General features: G+C 45.0%; 1 protein-coding gene across 1 annotated transcript; it reads right to left on the reverse strand.

Moving 5' to 3' along the window:
* Positions 1-687: 687 nt before the first annotated feature.
* LOC116518872 (lysyl oxidase homolog 1-like) lies at positions 688-21,093 on the reverse strand. Its single transcript, XM_032232404.1, is given in 8 exon segments — positions 688-771; positions 1,666-1,703; positions 1,705-1,782; positions 2,906-3,001; positions 4,201-4,357; positions 5,559-5,696; positions 9,148-9,256; positions 19,206-21,093. Coding segments are annotated over 8 exon segments (1,806 nt in total). The 5' UTR covers positions 20,389-21,093; the 3' UTR covers positions 688-764.
* Between the last annotated feature and the right edge of the window lie 1,864 nt (positions 21,094-22,957).

The raw sequence follows: 22,957 nt of genomic DNA on the forward strand, positions 1-22,957 counted from the left end.
ACAGAGGCACTGAGTTTTATAAATAGGAGCATGATAGTGTAGAATAATCATATCCAAGGACCAGGGGTGGGTTTCAAAATTTTTGGAACCTCTTCTGTAGGTGTGGCCTGCTTTCTGGGTCCACTGGTGGAACCTCTTCTAACCGTTCGGTAGATTTGACGAACCGGTTCTACCGAATAGGTGTGAACTGGTAGGAACCCACCTCTGCTCGAAGGTCACCCAAGGGAACCACGTCACCCCGCCCAGGACACAGCAACAGTCATCAATACGAGCAGTTGCCATGCCTCTGGATTTTGAGGCCGTGGGATGCGGAAGACCTAAGTCCTGGAAAAAAATGGCTTTTTGCAATGCTTTGAATGGTCACGAAACGGACCGTTGTAAGCCGAGGACTATCTGGATCTGCATTTACACCTTAGCTTATCTTCTGGATCTCTTTCTTCCCCACCCCACCCACCCCACCCACCCCCGATCCACAGGCCTGCGAATGAGCTGCCTTCTGCATTTGGGAAACACACCAATCAGCCGGATTCAGAACAAAGTATTATAAAAAGTATTATTAAAGTGACACATTTTCATTTAACATAGTCTCAAAGAAGAAGAAGAAGAAGCTGTGGAAGAATTCCCATTTCTGTATAGAGCCCCCTCCCCAGGTGCGATGAGGCCAGTCCCTCCCAGGGTGGCTACACCTTGCGGGAGGCTTTTTGCAGGAGACGAGAGGACGAGGACGCGAGGTGGTGGAAGATCTGCTCCCATCCTGGTTGAAATCAAGACCTGCGAAGGAGACACCAAGAGAGGGAAGGCTAAATCGGAGGCCAATGCAGGAAACAGCAGAATGATTTTCAGATCAGGCCGGGCATCTCTCAGAGTGGTGCGATGGCCTAGAGGCGGAGCTCTTGCCTCACAATCCAGAGGCTGTGGGTTCGAGCCTAGGTAGAGGTAGATATTTTTCTCTCTCGGGGCACATGAGACTGTATTTGCCAAATACAACTCAGCATTGGCGACAGGGAAAAAGCATCCGGCCATTAAAACACTCTGCTAGCTCCAGTCAGTCACCTAGCTCCACCCCGCAAGGGATTATGGTTCGTTCAAAAAAGAGCATTATGATTATGTACATAATATTATGTATGTATAATGGTTGTTTTGTCGGGCGTTTTTGGGCCATTTTTCAAGTCAAAATCAGTCTGAAAATGGCCCAAATATAGCTAGAATAGCCAGATTATGCAGTATCCTTCCCCTGGAGTTGGGAGGGCAATGGAGATTTTGCAGTATCCTTCCTCTGCCATGCCCACCAAGCCATGCCACGCCTCACCAAGCCATGCCCACAGGACTGGTGGTAAAAAATTTGAATCCCACCACTGGGTGGGAGGGAAAAGGGAAGGAAAGAGATCCATCTTACTCACAAGGTCATCTGCTCTGGAGAATATGACTTCAGGCCAATAAGAGTCCCACCATTTTGACAGGTGGTTCTTTCTCGGATCAAACTAACCCTGTCTCTTCACTAGCAGTGAACCTGATTTCAAGTGTCCAAGCTCTGATCCCAGGACAGTGGAGACACATTTGTTTCGAAGAGTCTCATGGTGGTCCTCTCAAGGCTAGACCATCCTGTAAAATAATTGGACTCAGCCTTTCCAGGCTCCCAAAGAGAAAGTTGTTCCAGAGACTTACTGGGAGATTTTGCAGTTTGTGGTGGCCACATAGCGCCCATGTGTAGTGAACGTTGCACCTTACCACGTTGTTGGTGAAGTCTGATTCCATCACGATATATTTGGGATTTACCTGAACCTGAGAGGGTGAGAAAGCAAATCAATGATACAGAACTGGGAAGAAGGTAAAAATTCCCATACAAACCAACCAACCGTCCGTCCATCCATCCATCCATCATCCATCCATCCAACCAACCAACCAACCAACCAACCAACCAACCACCAACCAACCAACCAACCAACCAATCAATCAACCAAAAATCCAACCAACCACTCAACCAACCAAAAACCCAACCACCCCAAAACCCAACCAACCAACCAACCCAAACCCCAACCAACCAAAACCCAACCACCAGCCAACCAAAAACCCAACCAACCAACCAACCAAAAAACCAACCACCACCAACCAAAAACCCAACCAACCAACCAAAAACCCAACCAACCAACCAAAACCCAATCAACCAACCAACCAAAAACCCAGACCACCAACCCAAACCCAACAACCACCAACCCAAAACCCAACCAACCCAAAACCCAACCACCCAAAACCCACCAACCCAAAACCCAACCAACCCAATCCAATCACCAACCCACCCAAAACCCAACCAACCAACCAACCCAAAACCCAATCAACCAACCAAACCAAAACCCAACCAACCAACCAAAAACCCAACCACCACCACCAACCAACCAAAACCCAACCAATAGCAGCCAGCCAATCACCAGCCAACCCACCAACCATCTTCTTAGATATGAAGGGCACTTCATTTTGTCCCTTGGTCCACTCATCAATGTATTTTGGCCCACCACCATGAGGGGCGTCCCTAGGAGGCATTTTTAACCTCAATGACTACAAAGCTGTATGGACTTCAACTCTGAGAATTCCCCAGTCAACCAATAAGTTAAAGATGCTGAGCCTGAGAGACATTATTGTAGGGTATGATTTAAAAAAGTTGAGATGGTGACCACGATGCTGTAATTGAAACTCTGTCTGGATTTTATGGGTGTTGCAACACAACCTGGCAGAGGTTTGAAAGCCCCTTGTGTCTTTTCATCTTGACATGTCTGACTATATTGTCGATACTCCCAGGCTCCCCTTTTTCAACAGCCACTTGAACTGGACTTCTCACCTATAAGACAATCTTTATTTCCCTAAAGTATAGAAAGGAACATTTGGGGGAGTTCAAAATTTTGTGGTGCACCTTTAGGATATAATTCCCGGGCTGAACATCGGTGATATCAATCCACTGGCAATCTATGTCAGCATTGTAAGTGTCGTAGCAACCTGGACTCAGACCCTGGAAGAAAAGAAAAACATGCCTTGGACCTTTAAGTGGATAATTTAAAAAATCTTGGGTTCAAATCTTGATGACATTTGATAGACAATAGTTGTCGGACTGGGAAAAGATGTTGGTGGGAAAATAAGCATGAAACAGAGATAATTAGATCTCCTCCTCCTCCTTCTCTTCACTCCTTCTCCTTCTCCCCCACTCCTTCTGCCTTTCCACCACCCCTCCACCTCTTTTTTCTCTACATCTCCTCCTCTTTCTCCTCCTCTTTCTCCTCCTCCCTCCCTCCTCTTTCTCCTTCTTCTCCTTGTCCTGCTACTCTTCACCTCCTTCTCCTTCCTCTCCTTCTTCCTTATCCTTCTCCATCAAGGACAGAACCAAAGAATAGGACTTCAGCTGCTAATCAGCTTAATTCGATCTTCAACTCCACACACAAACACAAACACAAAGACACATTTGGGATAATATTGAAGGGTTTGCAGGCTCTGAAATCCCCCCCCCCCCCAAGATTGGGCTGCTCAGATTTTGCAGCAAACAATCCTTTTTATTAAGGGATGTGGTGGCTCAGTGGCTAAAACACTGAGCTTGTCGATCAGAAAGGTCGGCAGTTTGGCGGTTCGAATCCCTAGCGCCGCGTAATGGAGTGAGCCCCCGTTACTTGTCCCAGCTTCTGCCAACCTAGAAGTTTGAAATCACGGAAAAAATGCAGGTAGAAAAATAGGAACCACCTTTGGTGGGAAGGTAACAGCATTCCATGCGCCTTCGGCGTTGAGTCATGCTGGCCACATGACCATGGAGACGTCTTCGGACAACGCTGGCTCTTCAGCTTTGAAATGAAGATGAGCACCGCCCCCTAGAGTCGGGAACGACTAGCACATATGTGCAAGGGAACCTTTACCTTCTCCTTTTTATGTAGCACAATTTTAAACACCCACTCCCAAATATATGCGCCTAATCCTAGGTAACTCTAATGCACCTTCTCTAAGTAACCCCACTAACCCTTCAAAACCCAAAGAGTTGGGTCCAAAGTGTCATCCTTGACTCTCTAGTAATATCATAATATTGCCATCATACCTTCCACAGGTCTTGGAAGTCAGAAATAATGGCAAAAAAGGGCATTTCCCCATTTCTCAATCTCTTAAAAGATTGTCTTTCTTTTCATTAATTTGAGGGTTCTGAGAAGTGAGCCCACCCCAAAGTAAACTCACCTGGGTATGTGATGTGCAGGCATAGCGCTTGAGATTCCCGAAGTCACAGGTGGTGTCTTCCAGACAGAAGCTAGCTTTATGGCCTTCAGCTACCTTCTTCCCCGTGGAAGCATCCAGCAAGTCGTAATGGCTGAACTCATCCATGCTGTGATAATGCCTGGAGAATGGAGAACGATGGCTTAGAAGAAAGTAAAATCAACTACAGGAAGGTTTTTGCAAGGGAAGACGCTCATAACAAGTTCTGAATGTGAATGTTATGGATGACCGTCAGAAGGTTGATCTGCCTTCCACCTCATTTCTGAAACTCTGGTTTCCATCTTTGACCTGCACTGCAAGGCTGTCTTTTTTGGGAGGGAAACTAGAAGCTCTCCTAAAGGGAGGAATCTTGTGGCTTCTAGTATGAAGAGTCAGCATTGGTTGTCCTCTAGTCTGAGAGAACAAATGAACAAGAAAGGAAGGTGTATCAACCATAGCAAGTACCAAGGTGTGATGGGATGTAGTGAGAAGGTAATCCCCCAATTTCTAGAAGAGGAAGAGACAACACAGCCCAGATATCAGGTGTGTGAGAAAGAGGGTGAAGACAGCTCCTTCTCAATAGGTCCCATATTGTAGAGGCAAATAGGAAAGTCTTCAGCCTGGCAAGATTCAAGTCTATAGGTGCAAAAAAATTAAAGAACTCAGTTGAGAAATATTGCCATGTGTCATTCTTGGTTTTGGGCCTGACATATGGTGACTGATGAATTCTGGGACTTGAAGTCCACACAGCATGGCTGATGAATTCTGGGACTTGAAATCCACGCACAGTGACTGAGGCATTCTGGGACTTGAAGTCCACATGTGATATGATGGAATGCAGTGAGGAGGTGGATTCCTAGGAGGAAAAGGGTGCATTCCCGAGGAGAAAGAGGCAACTCAGTACAGCTATCATGTGTGAGAGAAAGAGGGTGAAGACAGCTCCTTCTCAATAGTTCTCAGAGTATATGATAGATAACATATAGGAGAGTCTTCAGTCTGGCAAGATTTTGTCGATCTTTTGTCGAAACAATAAACAACTCAGTTTGGAAGAATCGCCATGTATCTTTCTCGGTTCAGACCTGACCCAAGATTACATGTTTTCTGGATGTGTAGAAACCGTTGAACTCTCAACCTTGCAGACCAACTGGGGAAGGGTTCACTCATTAGGCTTAAACATCCCAAAACAAGCAATTTTGCAATTAACCAGTTTTAGTGTTGGGTGGGAATGCAGTCGCTGGGTGGTGAACAATCTTGGTTAAGCTGGTTGGGTGAATTCAACCAGGCCGTTGCACACTTTCACACCACTTTCACACACCGGTTTCTGATGTTGAAGGGACACTTACTGATGGCAACTGTGCCATTCCCAAGTATGACGGGCTCGGTTGGGCAGGAAGTCTGCTGTCCCTTGATTCTTCACTCGCTGCGGGAAACGCAGTAGCACCCGGACGTCGTAATCGGTCGCTTCCGCGGTATAAGCCGTGCTGGACGAAAAAGAAACCGAGATACGAGAGGAGGAATATAACTTTGGTGCTCAACTGAATCAATTCTAACAAATCTAACGACTGAACGAACGAATTGTTTCCTGCAAAAGCCCACTCCCCTTTTGCTCCTCTTTTATGTCCTATGAGAGGGCCCTGTTGTAGAAAAAAACAGGACCCGCAAGCCAGCTCTTCAGGGAAGGAATAGTTTATTTGCGCAGGTTCATAGCAAAGGCCTGAACATTGAATGAAATTCAGGGACTTCCTTATATAGTTTATCACTTTCAGCTAAAGCCATCTGTTAGTTTTGGAAACACCCCTCAAGATTTGTCCTTGAGTTACAGCAATATTATGTCTACAGGAAGTTATAATACATAGTCAGCTAACGGAGCAGAGTAGCTTGTATTTTGAGGAACTGACAATATACGTCTACCAGACAGATTTACAGTCAAGCCAGCAGATAGATTAAAATAGATTGCTTCAGCAGATTTCATACTTTGCTTCAGCAGATTTCACGTGCAGACTTCCTTCTAACCAGTGTCAACCGCACCATGTTTTAAAAGCAGACTTTGCAATTTCTATATATGAACAGTTAAAGCTTAATATCATAAAACCCTAGTTTGGTTCAGGCTTGAGGCCTACCTTGGTTCAGCCTGCCACCTCAGCCCAATCACCTTCCATCTGTGGCTTTACTCCCAAGTCTACCCTGATTTCTGAGCTGTTCTTTTCTTCTTGCAGCTCTGCGCAGGCACACACTGGGAACAGGCTCCAGCTGTTCCTCTGCCTCACTGAAGTCTAGCTCCGTAGGCACCTGATCACTGCCAGACGGCCTCGGCCCCGTCTTTGCCTCCGACACAGAGCCCTCGTCCGAGCTTTCCCCAGCCTCTAGGACTAGTCAATGTTCCTTCCCAGCCTCCTCCCTGTCCGACTCTGCTTCCAGTTCTGCTGGCGGGACACAACATATACTGATGTGTGTTTGAGTGTGTGTATGAAACTCTGGCTTGCGAATTGTGAATTGCAAGATGAGAATTGTGTTAATCTATGGATGTCACAAATCGCGAGTCTCGGCACCCATTTTTAGCCCAGGATGTTTCATTAAAAGGGAGAAGTTTTTGTCTGAACTGACGGCATCTGATGACTGCTTCATCAGATGCAATCATCCAGGTTTAAACCAGGGATGTCCAGGCATGGCGACTTGAAGACTTTGTGGACTTCAACTCCCAGAATTCCCCAGCCAGCCAGCCAGCCAGAAGACCTGTGGATTCTGGGAGTTGAAGTCCACAGGGTCTTCAAGTCGCCAAAATTTAAACTCTGTGCAAACTACTTCCATCTCGGTGAAAACGCAGCTTTTAAAATCCATGTAAATAATATCTTTTTGAGCTCTTTCTCAGTGTTCCTTACTTAAAATTCCATTTAAGGGCCTTCTTGAACGGGCTGTCCAATCTTCCTTCAATTGAATCCCGGCTTAACGGAATTGAAGAGTCTGAGCAATTTTTCCCCCCTTTTAAAATAAATTCTCGTTTTGGCCAGTTGATAATCTACACTTGGAGGCCAGTCGATGTGGCTTGGATAAGTTCCCAGTTTCGTTTTGCCTTTTTAAAGCAAGGAAATATATTCAACATGTTCATTAAGGGCTGCCAACCTTGCTCCGCCCTGTATGGGCTTCCTACCCTCTCTTTTATTTTGGCTTCTTTTTAGGAAGTTCCTTCCCCCATTCTATCTTCAAGTTCAGCATTTCCTCTGTGTTTCTGACAGTGAAACCTCTCCATTGTTTCTCGATTTTGTTGGCACTTGTCAGCTGACTTCAAAATTAAGAGTAAACTTTGCCATATCTGAACTTTTATTCCCCCCGTCCTTTTATCACCAAAAGATGCCACTAACGAGCCCCAGCTGCATTGTTAAACTTGCATCCCGAAAAGACTCACAGGAGACTTCTGCCGAGTCACAACAGGTAGTGACATGGTTGTTAAGTGAATACGGCTTCCCCAATTGACTTGGCTCGCCAGAAGGTTACAAAAGGGAATCACGGGATCCCGTCGTCATAATCACGATCCATTCTAATTGCCGATTCAGTTTCCAAATATCTGGATTTTGATCGTGTGACCTTGTGGATGGTGCAATGCTCATAAGTGTGAAAAACAATCGTAAGTCACTTTTTTCAGGGGTAGATGGAATGATGGTTCAATGGAATTATAGCTAGAATGATAGATGATCTGGAAATATAGATGAGAGAGGATAGATAAAGAAATAGATCAATAGAATTAAAGCTGGAATGATAAAGATCTGGAATGATAGATGGCATGATAGATAAATAGTTCAATAGAATTATAGCTAGAATGATAAATAAAATCTGGAAATATAGATGACATAGATAAATAGATGAATAAAATTATAGCTAGAATGATAAATAAAATCTGGAATGATAGATGACAGAGGATAGATAAATAGATAAATAGAATTATAGCTAGAAAAATAGATAAAGATATGGAATGATAGATGGCATGAAAGATAAATAGTTCAATAGAATTATAGCTAGAATGATAAATAAAATCTGGAAATATAGATGACAGAGGATAAATAAATAGATCAATAAAATTATAGCTAGAATGATAGATAAAATCTGGAATGATAGATGAAAAAATAGATCAATAGAATTGTAGCTAGAATGATAAAGATCTGGAATGATAGATAAATATCTCGATAGAATTATAGCTAGAATGATAAATAAAATCTGGAAATATAGATGACAGAGGATAAATAAATAGATCAATAAAATTGTAACTAGAATGATAGATAAAATCTGGAATGATAGATGACAGAGGATAGATAAATAGATCAATAGAATTATAGCTAGAAAGATAAAGATATGGAATGATAGATGGCATGATAGATAAATAGATCAATAAAATTATAGCTAGAATGATAGATAAAATCTGGAAATATAGATGACAGAGGATAGATAAATAGATCAATAGAATTATAGCTAGAATGATAAAGTTCTGGCATGATAGCGAAATAGCTCAATAGAATTGTAGCTAGAATGATAGATAAAATCAGGAATGAGAGATGAGAGAGGATAGATAAATAAATAGATCAATAGAATTAAAGCTAGAATGATAAAGATCTGGAATAATAAATGGCATGAAAGATAAATAGTTCAATAGAATTATAGCTAAAATGATAAAATAAAATATGGAAATATAGATGAGAGATGACAGATAAAAGACAGAATGATAGTTGACTGGATAGAATGATAGATAATATATCCATGATAACTTATTGGTTAGCGTGGCCAGTTTGATTTTTTTTTTCTTGTAAAAATCGCTCCTAATTGGTTGGTCTACCCTCCAGTGACGCTGTGTCTTGCTTGGCCATGCAGGTTGGATGAATGAATGAACAAACAAATGAATGAATGAACAATTAAGCAAAGAAGAGAACATGGAGAGAGGGTTACCTTGCGAGGCACTTCTCTTCAGCTGCGCAACGGAGTGAGTAGAGATGAGCTCTCTGAACGTAAGTGGATGCTTGGACATAATTTGGATCCGGCACAAGATCAGGGAGCCCTAGGGAGGGAAGCAAGGATTGGGAGGAGCTTAGAAATGTAGGATGCAAAACTTGACGAGGAGACATCAGAATTCAATCGAAAGTCCAACAGGATTTTACTGATCTGACTTTCTAAGTTCTCGTCCCTCTTACCTGCAAATCTCTAACGGTTAACATTTTTATTATGTTACTAGCTGAATACCCATGCTCCGCTATGAAACTGCGTGATCAGGCTTGATAAATCGACACTTAGCAGCTTGAAAATAAATGAGTAGTTACAATTGGCCTCCCCTCTCCCCTTCTCCCCCCTCAGGCTTAGCCTACAGAGGCCTCGCCTATCTTATTCCCTTCTTTCCCTCAGTCTAACTCCTTAGCATCAGAGTATTTTTCAGGTGGGGGGGAGTAGAATGTCTAAACTCCCAGCCTGCAGGCCAGATGAGTCACGTGCTGACCACGCCCAAGTGGCAGTTGGAACAGAGTTCTTTTCAGGTGGGGAGGGGGAGTAGAATGTCTAACCCCCCCACCTTATTTGTTTCGGGAGAGTAAGTAATCTGTGTACCAAGTTTGGTTGAAATTGCTCGAGGTGTTCCAGAGTTATGCTGGAACATACACACACACGGACAGCCATATCTATCTATCTATCTATCTATCTATCTATCTATCTATCTATCTATCTATCTATCTATCTATCTATCTATCTATCTATCTATCTATCTATCTATCTCCCTACCTACCTACCTACCTACCTACCTACCTAACTACCTAACTACCTAACTACCTAACTACCTAACTACCTAACTATCTATTGATAGAGATACATAGAGATCATATACATACATACATACATACATACATACATACATACATACATACATACATACATATATTTAAAGTCACAACCCCTGGTATGCCCCAATTATGGGAGGAAGCTAATTGCTTCCATTCTATTTATCAGCACAAATAAACACACACACACACATATATAGAGAGAGATGCAGTAGATATAGATAGATATAGATAGATAGATGATATAGAGATAGAGATAGATAGATAGATAGATAGATAGATAGATAGATAGATAGATAGATAGATAGAGACAGATAGATGATATAGAGATAGAGATAGATAGAGATAGATAGATGATATAGAGATATAGATAGATAGATATAGATAGATAGATATAGATATAGATATAGATATAGGTATAGAGATAGAGATAGATAGATGATAGATAGATAGATAGAGAGAGAGAGAGAGAGAGAGAGAGAGATAGAAATAGATGATATAGAGATAGAGATAGATAGATGATATAGAGATATAGATAGAGATAGATAGATAGAGATAGATAGATAGAGATAGATAGCTAAAGAGATAGATAGATAGATAAGAGATAGAGAGATAGATGATATAGAGGTAGATAGGTATAGATAGATGATGATATAGCGATAGAGATAGATAAGAGGCCACCAAAACTGGATGCAACCAAATTTTAAAGCTTCCCATTCCTCACTTTTCGGTCCTTCTCTGTACTTTCAGATGTCCTTCCTCAAAGCACATCAAGATACACCACCCCCCTCCTCCAAAGGGCTGACTCCTGTCTCCTTAAGAGAGGCCCTAGCAAGGCATGAAGAGATGCTGACAAGACACTTTATTCTCTCTCTCTCCCCCCCTCCCTCCCCCAACATATCTCTGAAGAGACTCGGTGCAAAAAGGAACCGAGCCAGCATGTCAATGAGATTAGTCAAGGTGCATCCCAAAAACTCTGCTGTGGGTTTTGACAAGCGCCCCGCGGGGCTCCCCCGACTGGTTTTTCCACAAGCAAAAAAAAAAAGAACAATGCCTTCTTGTTCTCCCTGACCGCTCTCCGTGGAAGGAATCACGTCACCAGTTTAGCTCTTGTTTCCTGTCTCTGTCAATTGATGCCTTCTGCTGATGTCAGGCACAAGGGAGCCTTACTTTGAGACAAGTCAAAGGAGGATTAGGGGGGGAAGGTTGGGAAGGGAGGGGAAAAACCCATTTTGGGTTGGTTTGAGTACAGAGTTGTCGCCGCCAAAATATCAATAATAATCCAAAGGGAGGTTCTTCCTGAGATTTCTTCCATAAGGGTCTTAGGTAGATGAATGATGACAACTAGATGAGCTGAATCTTAGAAGACGGAATCCTGGTGCTGGAAACTAGTGGACGACCACTTGAAGCATAGAAACCACAGCATAGAATCAACGTGGTTTTCCCAGTTGCAATGCATGTTTCCTTTTTTAAGATTCAGTCTTCAACCAGGTTTCAACGGCATTAAAGCAGGGTTCCTAACAGTTCGCACCTATTCGGTAGAACCGGTTCGTCAAATCTACCGAACCGGTTAGAAGAGGTTCCACCAGTGGACCCGGAAAGCAGGCCACACCTACAGAAGAGGTTCCAAAATTTTTTGAAACCCACCCCTGGTCCTTGGATATGATTATTCTACACTATCATGCTCCTATTTACAAAACTCAGTGCCTCTGTGAAAGGTAAGGATGACTACTGCGTTTGTGGTGCAATCAGAACATTGCGTGTGTTGAAGTTGTTTTAACGCAAACCAAAGATGCCTTTTAGAAAACAAGTTTATATCATATTCTTATGCATGCCAGTGCTGTGTGTGAGGTAATTTAAGGTGGTTCTGACAAGTGTCGTCGGCATCTTCATATCTGGTCACATGGGCAGCAAGCCACTCCCATCCGGTCACATGGGTGGCAAGCCACTCCCACAAAGGAGACCACACCCACAGAGTAGGTTCCAAAATTTTTTGAAACCCACCACTGGAGGGGTGGGTGGGTTTCTGTGTATCAGGAATGCTGGAGAATTGCAGGTTATTTCACAAACGTGCCCCCCTCCTTCCTCCCCGCCAACCAAGCCCGGGTTTAGTAAGTGGAAAGCATAACGGAGGAACTTGCAATCACGCCAACGCCTACTCAGGCATGGAAAAAAAACACACCTCCCAGTGGGACACTGAGGCAGGAATGTTAAGAGGAGCCGTTGCTAAGTGACCGTTGTACATATACAGGAATGCAGGGGAAATAAATCTAATCAGAGGCATCTGGATGGAGCCAATGCAGGCAGTTAGCATCTGTTGGTCATTTGGTCAGCTGGAGGGGTGGGGAGGCTTAGGGGAAAGAGTGAGTGGGCTTATAAAGCGATTGTTCTGATCTAGGCTCCCCCCCACCTAAAAGCACGAAGCAGATTCCTGGCCCCCTGGCAAAAAAAAAAACCCCTTTTATTAAATGAATTCTTCTCATTCATGTTAAGGTTTGAGAATACCTTGAGACCCATAGAAGTTTGAGAACACATCCAAGTCACAGTGAGCTCGAGAGAGACTTAAAGGGACGCTTGACTAACAATCAGCATTTAATCTTTGATCAGAGTTTAAAGACTTGATGGTCAGTCTTTCCCAACATACCCTAAGAATATGCAGGGAAGAACTACACTTCAAAGAAGGTGTAGCTCCTTATTATACATCACTAGCCTTATGCCAATCACCTCCACTAGACTGATTAGACCCCACAGATTAGGCCTCCTCCGAATTCCATCCGCCGGCCAATGCCGACTGGCGACTACCCGGAGGAGGGCCTTCTCTGTGGCTGCTCCGACCCTCTGGAACGAGCTCCCCGTGGAGATTCGAACCCTCACCACCCTCCAGGCCTTCCGCAAAGCTCTTAAAACCTGGCTATTCCGACAGGCCTGGGGCTAAAGAGCTGTTGCCCCCCCACCGTCTCGAATGGTATGACTGCTGTGTGTTTTTAAATTATGTATTGTTATGTTCCGTTTTATTTTTTGTCTGTACCCCCTTCCCCTGATTTGAATTGCCCTGAGTCCCCTTGGGGAAAAGGGCGGCATATAAATGTAATCAAATCAAATCAAATCAGCCTTATCTCTTTCCCACGATGGGCCATTTGGCCCCCTGTTTTTTTTTTATTGAGAATTTTGAAAAAAAAAACTTTTACAAATATTTACTTCCCACCCCCCCTCCCCCCGAACCTCTCCCCCAACTCCCCCCCCCCCGACTTCCCAGAACCAATACAGGGTATAAATCTTTAACAAAAACATTCTAAAATAAACTTAAAAAAAAGTTAATATCTTTCATTTGAGCTTCAACTCCTCCTTGCTAGGCTAGCTCTAAACAGATTATATCATTCCTTGTTTCTTCAGTCATAAGCTATCTGGAATTTCTTAGTCCCATATTTATTTTGAGTATAGTCAATCCATCTTCTCCACTCCAGTTTATATCTCTCGTTTGAATGGTCCTTGAGATATGCTCATATTTTAGCCATCTCAGCTAGGTTTGTTACTTTCAATGTCCATTCTTGAATAGTAGGCAAGTCTTCCTTCTTCCAGTATTGCGCCACCAGCAGTCTAGCTGCGGTTATTAAATGCAAAATCAGTTTAATCCCTGCAACATTTGGCCCCCTGTTTTGAAGGGCACAGATCAAAGGCGAGATATGTTCTTAGGCAGAAGGAGGACATATCAAAGGTGTCAGTTTTACAGCTCTTTACAGCTCCATTCCGGGATAAGTTCTATGCTCATAGATTGCAGATTGGTAAGAGTTGAAATGGCAAGGATCACAAATGTTTTGACATTTGCCAGATATTCTACAGACTCTAATAACGTTGCCCCAGGGAATCAGTTGTAGGGAAGAAAAGGCACTTACAGCATGCAAGCATATATGTTACAAATACAAGGCATAATGTATGTGTTGCAGAAAACAAATGTTTCTATTAAAACCAACAAGTTTGTATCCTTATTACTATTCCCCTTCATTCACATTCAGCCAAGGCCTGAGAAACAGTCTTTCAAAGGAGTATTTATGACCACAGACCTTATCTAGCTTGGAAAGCTGCCATGTAAATATTTTCCCAATGAGGTGCTGTGCAAGGAAAGACTTTGGCACAGAGTCTCTGAGATTCACAGACAGATCTTCACACTCCTGAAGCGAATCTAATGACTGAACGAACGAATTGTTTCCTGCAAAAGCCCCCTCCCCTTTCGCTCCTCTTTTATGTCTTATGGGACGGGCCAATCACCTTCCACCTGTGGCTTTACTCCCACGTCGACCCTGATTTCTGAGCTGTTCTTTTCTTCTGGCAACTCTGCGCATGCGCACGCTGGGAACAGGCTCCAGCTGTTCCTCTGCCTCACTGCGGTCTAGCTTCGTAGGCACCTGATCACTGCCAGATGGCCTCGTTCTCATCTCTGCCCTCGTCCGAGCCTTCCCCAGACTCCAGGACTGGCCCAGGCTCCTCCCCGACCTCCTCACTGTCCGAAACTGCTGCCAGCTGTGCTGGGAGGCCACAACAGCTATAGATTGCTTATCGGAGGCCCACTTTGTCTCAGACCACGGGCTTAGGGGAAGTTTCACCAATTGATTTAATCAAAAGTGGAACAAACCAGGGAGCCTGATTCACCCCTTTATGCTAAGCTACAAATCACAGTTTTTTAGAGCCGAGGTGGCACAGTGGTTAAATGCAGCACTGCAGGCTACTTCAGCTGACTGCTAGTTCAGCAGTTCAGCGGTTCAAATCTCACCGGCTCAAGGTTGACTCAGCCTTCCATCCTTCCGAGGTGGGTGAAATGAGGACCCAGACTGTGGGGGCGATATGCTGACTCTGTAAACCGCTTAGAGAGGGCTGAAAGCCCTATGAAGCGGTATATAAGTCTAACTGCTATTGCTATTGCTATTATTTGCAAGCCACAGTCTGCAAACCGTGCCATGGCTTAGTTTTAGCTTTCTGATTCTTTTAGTGACATGGTTGGAGCCCGGGAAATTTTAAAAGGAGGAGAGAGGGGGAAACGTAATGGTGTCCTTTCTGAAAACCGGAGCAGGTTTTCTTCCAGGAAGGAGATGGGCCTAGGGCCAAAAATGGAAAGTGGCCCCTTTTTGTTTGAAAACATTTCAGGTGACCTTACATTTAATAGTTTTTATTCAGTTGTTTTTTTTTTGCATTCCGAGTCTTTTAAAAATTTCCCTCCCTCCTTTCTTTTTCTTTTTTCTTTTTTCTTTTTCTTTCTTTTTTCTTTTTTCTTCTTTTTTTCTTTCTTTCTTTCCTTCCTTCTTTCTTTCTTTTTCTTTCTTTCTTTCTTTCTTTCTTTCTCTCTCTCTCTCTCTCTCTCTCTCCCATTTCTTTCTTCTCTATCATTTATCTCTCTCTCTCCCAATCTCCCTCCCTCCCTCCCTCTGTCTGCCTGTCCGTCCGTCCATCCGTCCATCCGTCTGTCTGTCTGTCTATCATCTATCTATCTATCTATCTATCTATCTATCTATCTATCTATCTATCTATCTATCTATCTATCTATCTATCTATCTATCTATCTATCCATCCATCCATCCATCCATCCATCCATCCATCCATCCATCTATCTATCTATCTATCTATCTATCAATCATCTCTATCATCTACCTAATCTACATCTGCCTGCCTGCGTTCCTCTCTCTCTCTCTCTTCTATCAATCATCTCCCTCAAAGAGGGGCTATTATTGGTGGGAATAACAGTCAAACTAAGAAAACATGCAATGTTTTTAGTTGTCAGTAGAGGGCGCCAGAATACTGAAACTGTCACTCCCACCATGGTGTTATTGTATTCTGGGTTGATGGGGGAAAAAAAAAAGCTTTTTAATGACAACAAAACAACTTTTAAAAACTTTGGTACTGACCGAAATTCGTCTCTGCAACTTTGACCCAGCAGCAAAATCGGAGAACATCACTGGGGTGGGGAGAAGAAGCATAGTGGGTGAGAACCGGGGCTAAAAAACATGCAAAGGGGCACCAGCTGGGTAGGAAGGGTATGGAGGTAGGTGGGTGGAGATGGGGGGGAAATGGGGGCCGGATCTGGAAGCCATCCAAGAAAAAGGGGAGTGAACTGAACCACTGAACAGAACACATCATACAACTTGGAAGGGAATTTGGAGGTCTTCTACCCTGTTTCCCTGAAAATAAGACCTCCCTGATAATAAACCCAATTGGGCTTTTGAGCACATGTGCTACAAGAAGCCCTCCCCAAACAAATTTCAACACAACAGCTGCCATGAAGTGACCATGCTCTCCACTTCCTGCACCTCAAAAATAATAAGACCTCCCAGAAAATAAGGCCAAGCGCTTATTTCAGGGGGTCAAAAGAAAATAAGACCCTGCCTTATTTTCAGGGAAATACGGTAGTCCAATTCTCTGCTCAAGGAGCAGAGCCTATACCAATGATGCCTAACCTTTCCCGGACCGAGTGCCAGAAGCCCGTGCCCTTGTGCGCAAATGCATGCTTTGAACTCCCCAAATGCAATGCACACACACCAGTGCATGCACCCTGCCTCCCCGCATGCATATATGCCTCAGCCTCCCGCACAGGTGTGGCAGAGACGCGAAGACCAGCTGGCCAGCGGGAGGCATGGGTGCATGTGCTACAGTGCTGGCATGCCATCAGAGAGAGGGCACTGTGTGTCCCTGCTGGCATGCATGCCACAGCTGATCAGTTGATCGATGGTTGATCAATCTCTTCTTCAAAACTTCCAGTGTTGGAGCATTCACAACTTCTGGAGGCAAGTCGTTCCACTGATTAATGGTTCTCACTGTCAGGAAATTTCTCCTTAGTTCTAGGTTGCTTCTCTCCTTGATTAGTTTGTTATGCCTTACATCTGGAGAACCATGGGCAAGGAATGCATTACTGGGCAAAGCAGGAGGTTGGTGCATGATTGAGGGGTGTGAGAACTTGAGGGGCCACTGTGGACCTTGTGTTCCACACCTGTAGTTTAGCATCTTCGTCCCAACAAGGCCCACAATTCATAAAGGGAATATTTCAGGAGAAAATGAGATCGTGAAGAACGTTCGTGGCTCACACCACGAATCGGATCTACTCAACTTTACTCACTCTTAACAGTCCTGAAATTTTGGGCTAACGGGGGAATCCATCTACAAGTAGGATGGTACTGGGAAGATTTTGGAAAACGTCTGCCATGGGAAGGTGGCCCAGCTATAAATCTTGAGGATTATGTTGGCCGCTGAGGAAACGGAAGGAGACTTAAATGCAAAGCTTATTGAAATAAGGAAACAGAAAAAGATGCGTTCTCTTGGTGGAGAGAACACATATTGGGCAGATTGATATCTATAGGAGCTCTGCTAGGAGACTCCAACTATGAGATAATGATGGTGACTATCTCAGATGTGATAAGATATGAAGTAAGCTTCAAGCTTCAATATCATGCATCTTACAGATGTTATAGATAAAAACCACAGAGGTTCATGTGGACATGAGACTGAAAGAAATCACAATAGATTGTGATGGATCTTCTAAGGAGCACTGCCTGAGATAATTTTGATGTTCTGGCACCAACTCCTAGTTATGATGGTACCTTCTTCTGAGCTCACAATCACAACCTCACAATCGATGCAGAAGCTATGCATGGAGCCAAGAATAGAATACAATAGAATTTACAGAGTTGGAAAAGACCTTGGAGGTCTTCTAGTCCAACCCCCTGCTCAGGCAGGGGACTTTACACCATTTCAGACAAATGGTTGTCCAACCTCTTCTTAAAAACTTCCAACGTTGGAGTAATCACAACATCTGGAGGCAAGTTGTTCCACTGCTTAATTATTGTCAGGAAATTTCTCCTTAGTTGCTTCTCTCATTGATGAGTTTCCACCCATCGCTTCTTGTTCTACCCTCAGGTGCCTTGGAGACTCCCTCTTCTTTGGGGAAGCCCCTGAGATTTTGGAAGATTGCTATCATGTCTCCCTTGGTCCTTCTTTTCATTAACTCCAGACATACCCTGCAACCGTTCTTCATCTGTTTTAACCTCCAGCCCCCTAATCGTCTTTGTTGCTCTTCTCTGCACTCTTTCTAGAGTCTCCACATCTTTTTTACATCGTGGTAACCAAAAAAGAGCAAGTGAAAGATCCATGCCCAACATCACAAGACAAGACAGAGAGATCTTCACATGGATTAGAGAAGAAACGAAAGTATACGATACCATCTTGGGAGTAAAATAATTGAAATGGAAGGAGGTTAGTCGCCTAGCAAGAAGACCTGAGGGCAGGTAAACCTGCAGTCATAGAATAGATCCCAGTAAGTCAAAAGCACCCACAAAAGAAAAGAGATTTCAAAACAAGATGGATCGAAGACATCAGCAAGTATTTTGGGCCCAATTAGCCAAAGAAAGCTCAGGACCGTTTGGGTTAGAAATATGCTGAAGAGGCCTTCATCCTACAGCAAATAGACAATGGCTAAAATGATGATGATGATGATTCTTTTGATCGGCATTGCTCTGGTATTGAAATCACCCATTTGGGTTCTCTTAACCCCAAAAGAATGCTAAGGAACCTAAAGGTAAAGGTTCCCCTTGCACATATGTGCTAGTCGTTCCCGACTCTAGGGAGCAGTGCTCATCTCCATTTCAAAGCCAAACAGCCAGCGCTGTCCGAAGACATCTCTGTGGTCATGTGGCTGGCATGACTCAAAGCCGAAGGCGCACGGAATGCTGCTAACTTCCCACCAAAGGTGGTCCCTATTTTTCCACTTGCATTTTTACGTGCTTTCGAACTGCTAGGTTGGCAGAAGCTGGGACAAGGAACGGGAGCTCACTCCTTTACGCAGCGCTAGGGATTGGAACCGTTGAGCTGCCGGCATGACTAAAATGCCAAAGGCGCACGGAACACTGTTCCCTTCCCACCAAAGGGGGGTCCCTATTTTTCTACTTGCATTTTTACGTGCTTTCGAACTGCTAGGTTGGCAGAAGCTGGGACAAGTCACGGGAGCTCACTCCGTTACGCGGCGCTAGGGATTTGAACTGTCAAACTGCCGACCTTTCTGATTGACAAGCTTAGCATCTTAGCCACTGAGCAACCATGTCCCTAAGGCGTGAAACCTAAGGTGCTCCAATTTGGGGTTGGCCACAAAATCTCACAGTAGATTCCCCCACCACAACCCAAGCACTCTTCCCACAGTCAAAGACTCACCGCGTCCGTTCTGATTTGGTCTGTAGACGCTGCCCACGCTCACGCGGCCTTGGTTGACTCCTTGGTTGTCTGGAATCAACTGGGGAGTTTCGGAATTCCGGATAGGAAGGTAGGGCTCAGGCCGAGGGACCCCATGGGGGTCTAAGGGCCGGAAAGGAGGCTGGGGTTCCACGTTGCGAGCAGGAACGTAAGGCTCTTCGGGAACCTGCCCAAAGGGAGGATACTGCCTCGCCCATGGCTCGTTGCTGTAGCCGGGACCAGCATTGGCAGGCGATCCGGAGCGGACATGCAAGTTATCTGCGAGGGGGACTCCTTGGCCCTGGTTCTGAGTGGACGGGTAGGAATCTGGGACATTTTGGTCAAAGCTAGTTCCAGTGTCGTGGTAGAGGCTGTGGGAATACCGTCTGTCTAAGCCATCCGGAGATGGGAGCTGTTGGGCGGGAGGCACGTAGGGCCTCTCCTGGACAGGGGCGTAAGGTTGAGCTTGGTAGGGATTCTGCTCCTCTGCATACTCTTCGTACCTCACTCTGGGTTGAAACGGGTTCACCACTCCAGCGCTGGCTGATGCGGCGGCCACGGCACCACCCCACGTCCCAGTGGTGCGGTAGTAATTGTGGCTCTCATCGTACACCCGGGCCCCCTGCGGGTCATAGGTCTCGTACTGGTTGGCGTAAGGGGGCTGAGGGTAGGAGCCCTGCGGGTAGAGCTGTCCAAACGCGACGTACGAAGAGGATGCAGCGCCCACCTGCCGCTGACGAGGAGTGGCGGACCATGGACGATGGAAGTTGGAATTGCTCTCTCCGGCGGTTCCTTCTCTCCAGTTCTCTGGGACCTGCCCAAAGCCGAAGGGGTGCCTAGTTTGTCCACGGACCGTATCAGATCCTGACCTGATGGGTAAGGTTGGTGCTTGCCGCCGAGTGTTGCCTGCAGTCCGTTGTCCTTGGTTGGTGGCAGCATCGGCCAACATCACTCTGGCGCTACTCTCGGCTCTTATGTGGCCCGCCGGGACGTACTCCGAGCCGGAGTTCAGGAGACTGTACAGCCTTCCGTTATTCTCCCACTGGATCATCTGTCTCCAGTGACCATTGTCTGCATTGCCCTGTTGTGGGTTTTGTCCGCGGACCAGCAGAAATGCGGCAGAACCCATCAATACCCAGAGGTCCCAGAAGCCGCGAGCTGTCATGATGAGGCTGAGATCAAGAGGGTTGACCTTGGTGGATGTTTGTCAGGGCAGGAAAAACAGCTCCGTGAAACAGCCCGGGGGCCGAGTTGTGACGACTGGCTTCTCCCCTTCTCCGCTTCCCTTAGCAAGCCGATCTCAACGCTGTCCATTACTCGCTTCTGCTAAGATGCCCCAGGAGTTCTCAGCAAATTTCATCTTGGAGGAAAGAAAAGCCTGCAAAGAATGAGGCTGCGGAGCAAAGGGGAGAGAGAAAGATACAGAAAGAGAGAGAGAGAGAGAGAGAGGGAGAGAGAGAGAGAAGAGGGAAGAGAGAAGAGAAGGGAGAAGAACCTCAAAAGTTTTTCTTGACTTTGGTCTTCTGTGTGTTGGATCTTCCTTTCTTTTCTTTTTTACATTGCCTGCTTGCAAAGGAAGTTGGTGAATCTCAGTTGCTGGATGGTTTGGTTCCTGCTCTGAATGAATAAGCAACTAGCTCTCAGAAATGCTGGGGAAGTTTTAGGACTCTCTGCAAGCAATCTGCTTCACAGGGTCCTAAAACCAGCCAGTTTCCCCTCGGTTCGCCTTCCAGCATTTGTTCTATCCTTCTAAGCCTGAAAAGAAAAGTTCTGAGAAAAATTAGGCAGCACATTTTCCGAAATAGGCAAAGAAAGAGTCAAGCTGGAGATGAAACTCAAGTACTTTGGCCACCTATGGAGAAGGAAGGACTCCCTGGAGAAGATCCTAATGCTAGGAAAGATGGAGGGCAAAAGAAGAAGGGGACGACAGAGAAGGAGGTGGCTGGAAGGACTCCAGAGGATGGTAGAGGACAGGAAGGCCTGGAGGAACGTTGTCCACGGGGTCGCGATGGGTTGGACACAACTTCACAAATAACAACAACAACAATCAAAGAATGTGAAGAGAGAAAGAGAGGGAGAAGGAATAGTGGAGAAGAGGAGAAAAGAGAAGGGGAGGAGGAGGAGGAAGAAGAAGAAAGAAGAGGAAGAAGAACAAGAACAAGAACAAGAAGACGGAGAAGGAGATGGCTGGATGGAGTCTCCGAAGCTGTCGGCGTGAGCTTAAAAGGACTCCAGAGGATGGGAGAGGACAGGAAGGCCTGGAGGAACGTCCTCCACGGGGTCGCGATGGGTCGGACACGACTTCGCAACTAACAACAACAACAACAATCAAAGAATGTGAAGAGAGAAAGAGAGGGAGAAGGAATAGTGGAGAAGAGGAGAAAAGAGAAGGGGAGGAGGAGGAGGAGGAAGAGGAAGAAGAAGAAGAAGAAGAAGAAGAAAAAGAAGAAGAAGAAGAAGAAGAAGAACAAGAACAAGAACAAGAACAAGAAGACGGAGAATGAGGTGGCTGGATGGAGTCCCTGAAGCAGTCGGCCTGAGCTTGAATGGACTCCAGAGGATGGTAGAGGACAGGAAGGCCTGGAGGAACATTGTCCATGGAGTTGCGATGGATCAGACATAACTTTGCAATTAACAACAACAACAACAAAGCCTAAGCTGGGCAGTTTTCTTGGGCTTCCTGGATCCAGGTGAAGGAAAAGGGATAGTCACAACTTCTCCAAGTCAAACAAAACAGTCTGTAGCAGGCACTAGGCTTTTAAGCTAGGGAGAACTTTGAATGTATACAGAATCTTTTCTCTTCTATCACAACCCTCAAATATTATTTCAGTTGGGCACCATTGGAAGGAACGCGCACCCTTTCTGTATGCTATTCATTGGACAGGGATTGTTTTGTAAAACATTGCACTTTAAAAAGAGCCACAAAAGAATCATGGGGCCTTAAGGGACCTGGGAGGTCTTCTAGTCCAACCTCCTATCCAAGGCAGGAGTTCTTATACCATCCAAGGGAAAAAAAACAACAACAGTTGTCCAATCTTTTCTGGAAAATCTCCAGTGATGGAGCACCCACATCTCTGGGAGGCATCAAGCCATTCCATTGGTTAATTATTCCCACAGGAAGTTCCTCCTTATTTCAGGGAGGCATCCCTCTTGGTTCAACTTCCATCCATCCTGCGCTCAGATGCTGCAGAGAACAAAACTAGCACCCTTTTCCTTGTGTCCTTCTGGGAGTCGAAGTTCACAATATTGCCAAATTTGGAGACACCCCCCCCCTCCCGAGATAGATGAATACATGCTGTGAGAAAGTGTTAAAATATTCATGAGTGGGAGAGACATGGGAACTAGGTCAGCCAATGAATAGGCGTAGCAACTAAGTCAGCCAACGGGAACTTAAACAGATCTGAGTCTGCGCAGAGAATTGAAACAGAAACTTTAGCAGTCTGCTGCTCTTGAGAAGTAAACTAGCAGCCTGTCTGGGTTTGTCTGCTGAAATGAAAGCTAATGGCTTGTGTTTGCCTCTAACTCTCCTGCCTTGTGTTTACTTGGAGGAATCTCCTGTTGGTATTGTACATGTATTCATCTATTCTTATGTACACGAAGAAGTTAATGAATCCTCAGCTGCCTCTGTTGTCTGTGTGCGCTTCTGGATTTGGAATTTATGCGGCAAACTCTGACAGAAAGATTGATCAGAAGCTGGGAAACATAAAAGGAGAAGCCCATTGCTAGTCGGAGGC

Source organism: Thamnophis elegans, chromosome 16 (genome assembly GCF_009769535.1).
Source record: "Thamnophis elegans isolate rThaEle1 chromosome 16, rThaEle1.pri, whole genome shotgun sequence".
Classification (NCBI taxonomy): domain Eukaryota; kingdom Metazoa; phylum Chordata; class Lepidosauria; order Squamata; family Colubridae; genus Thamnophis; species Thamnophis elegans.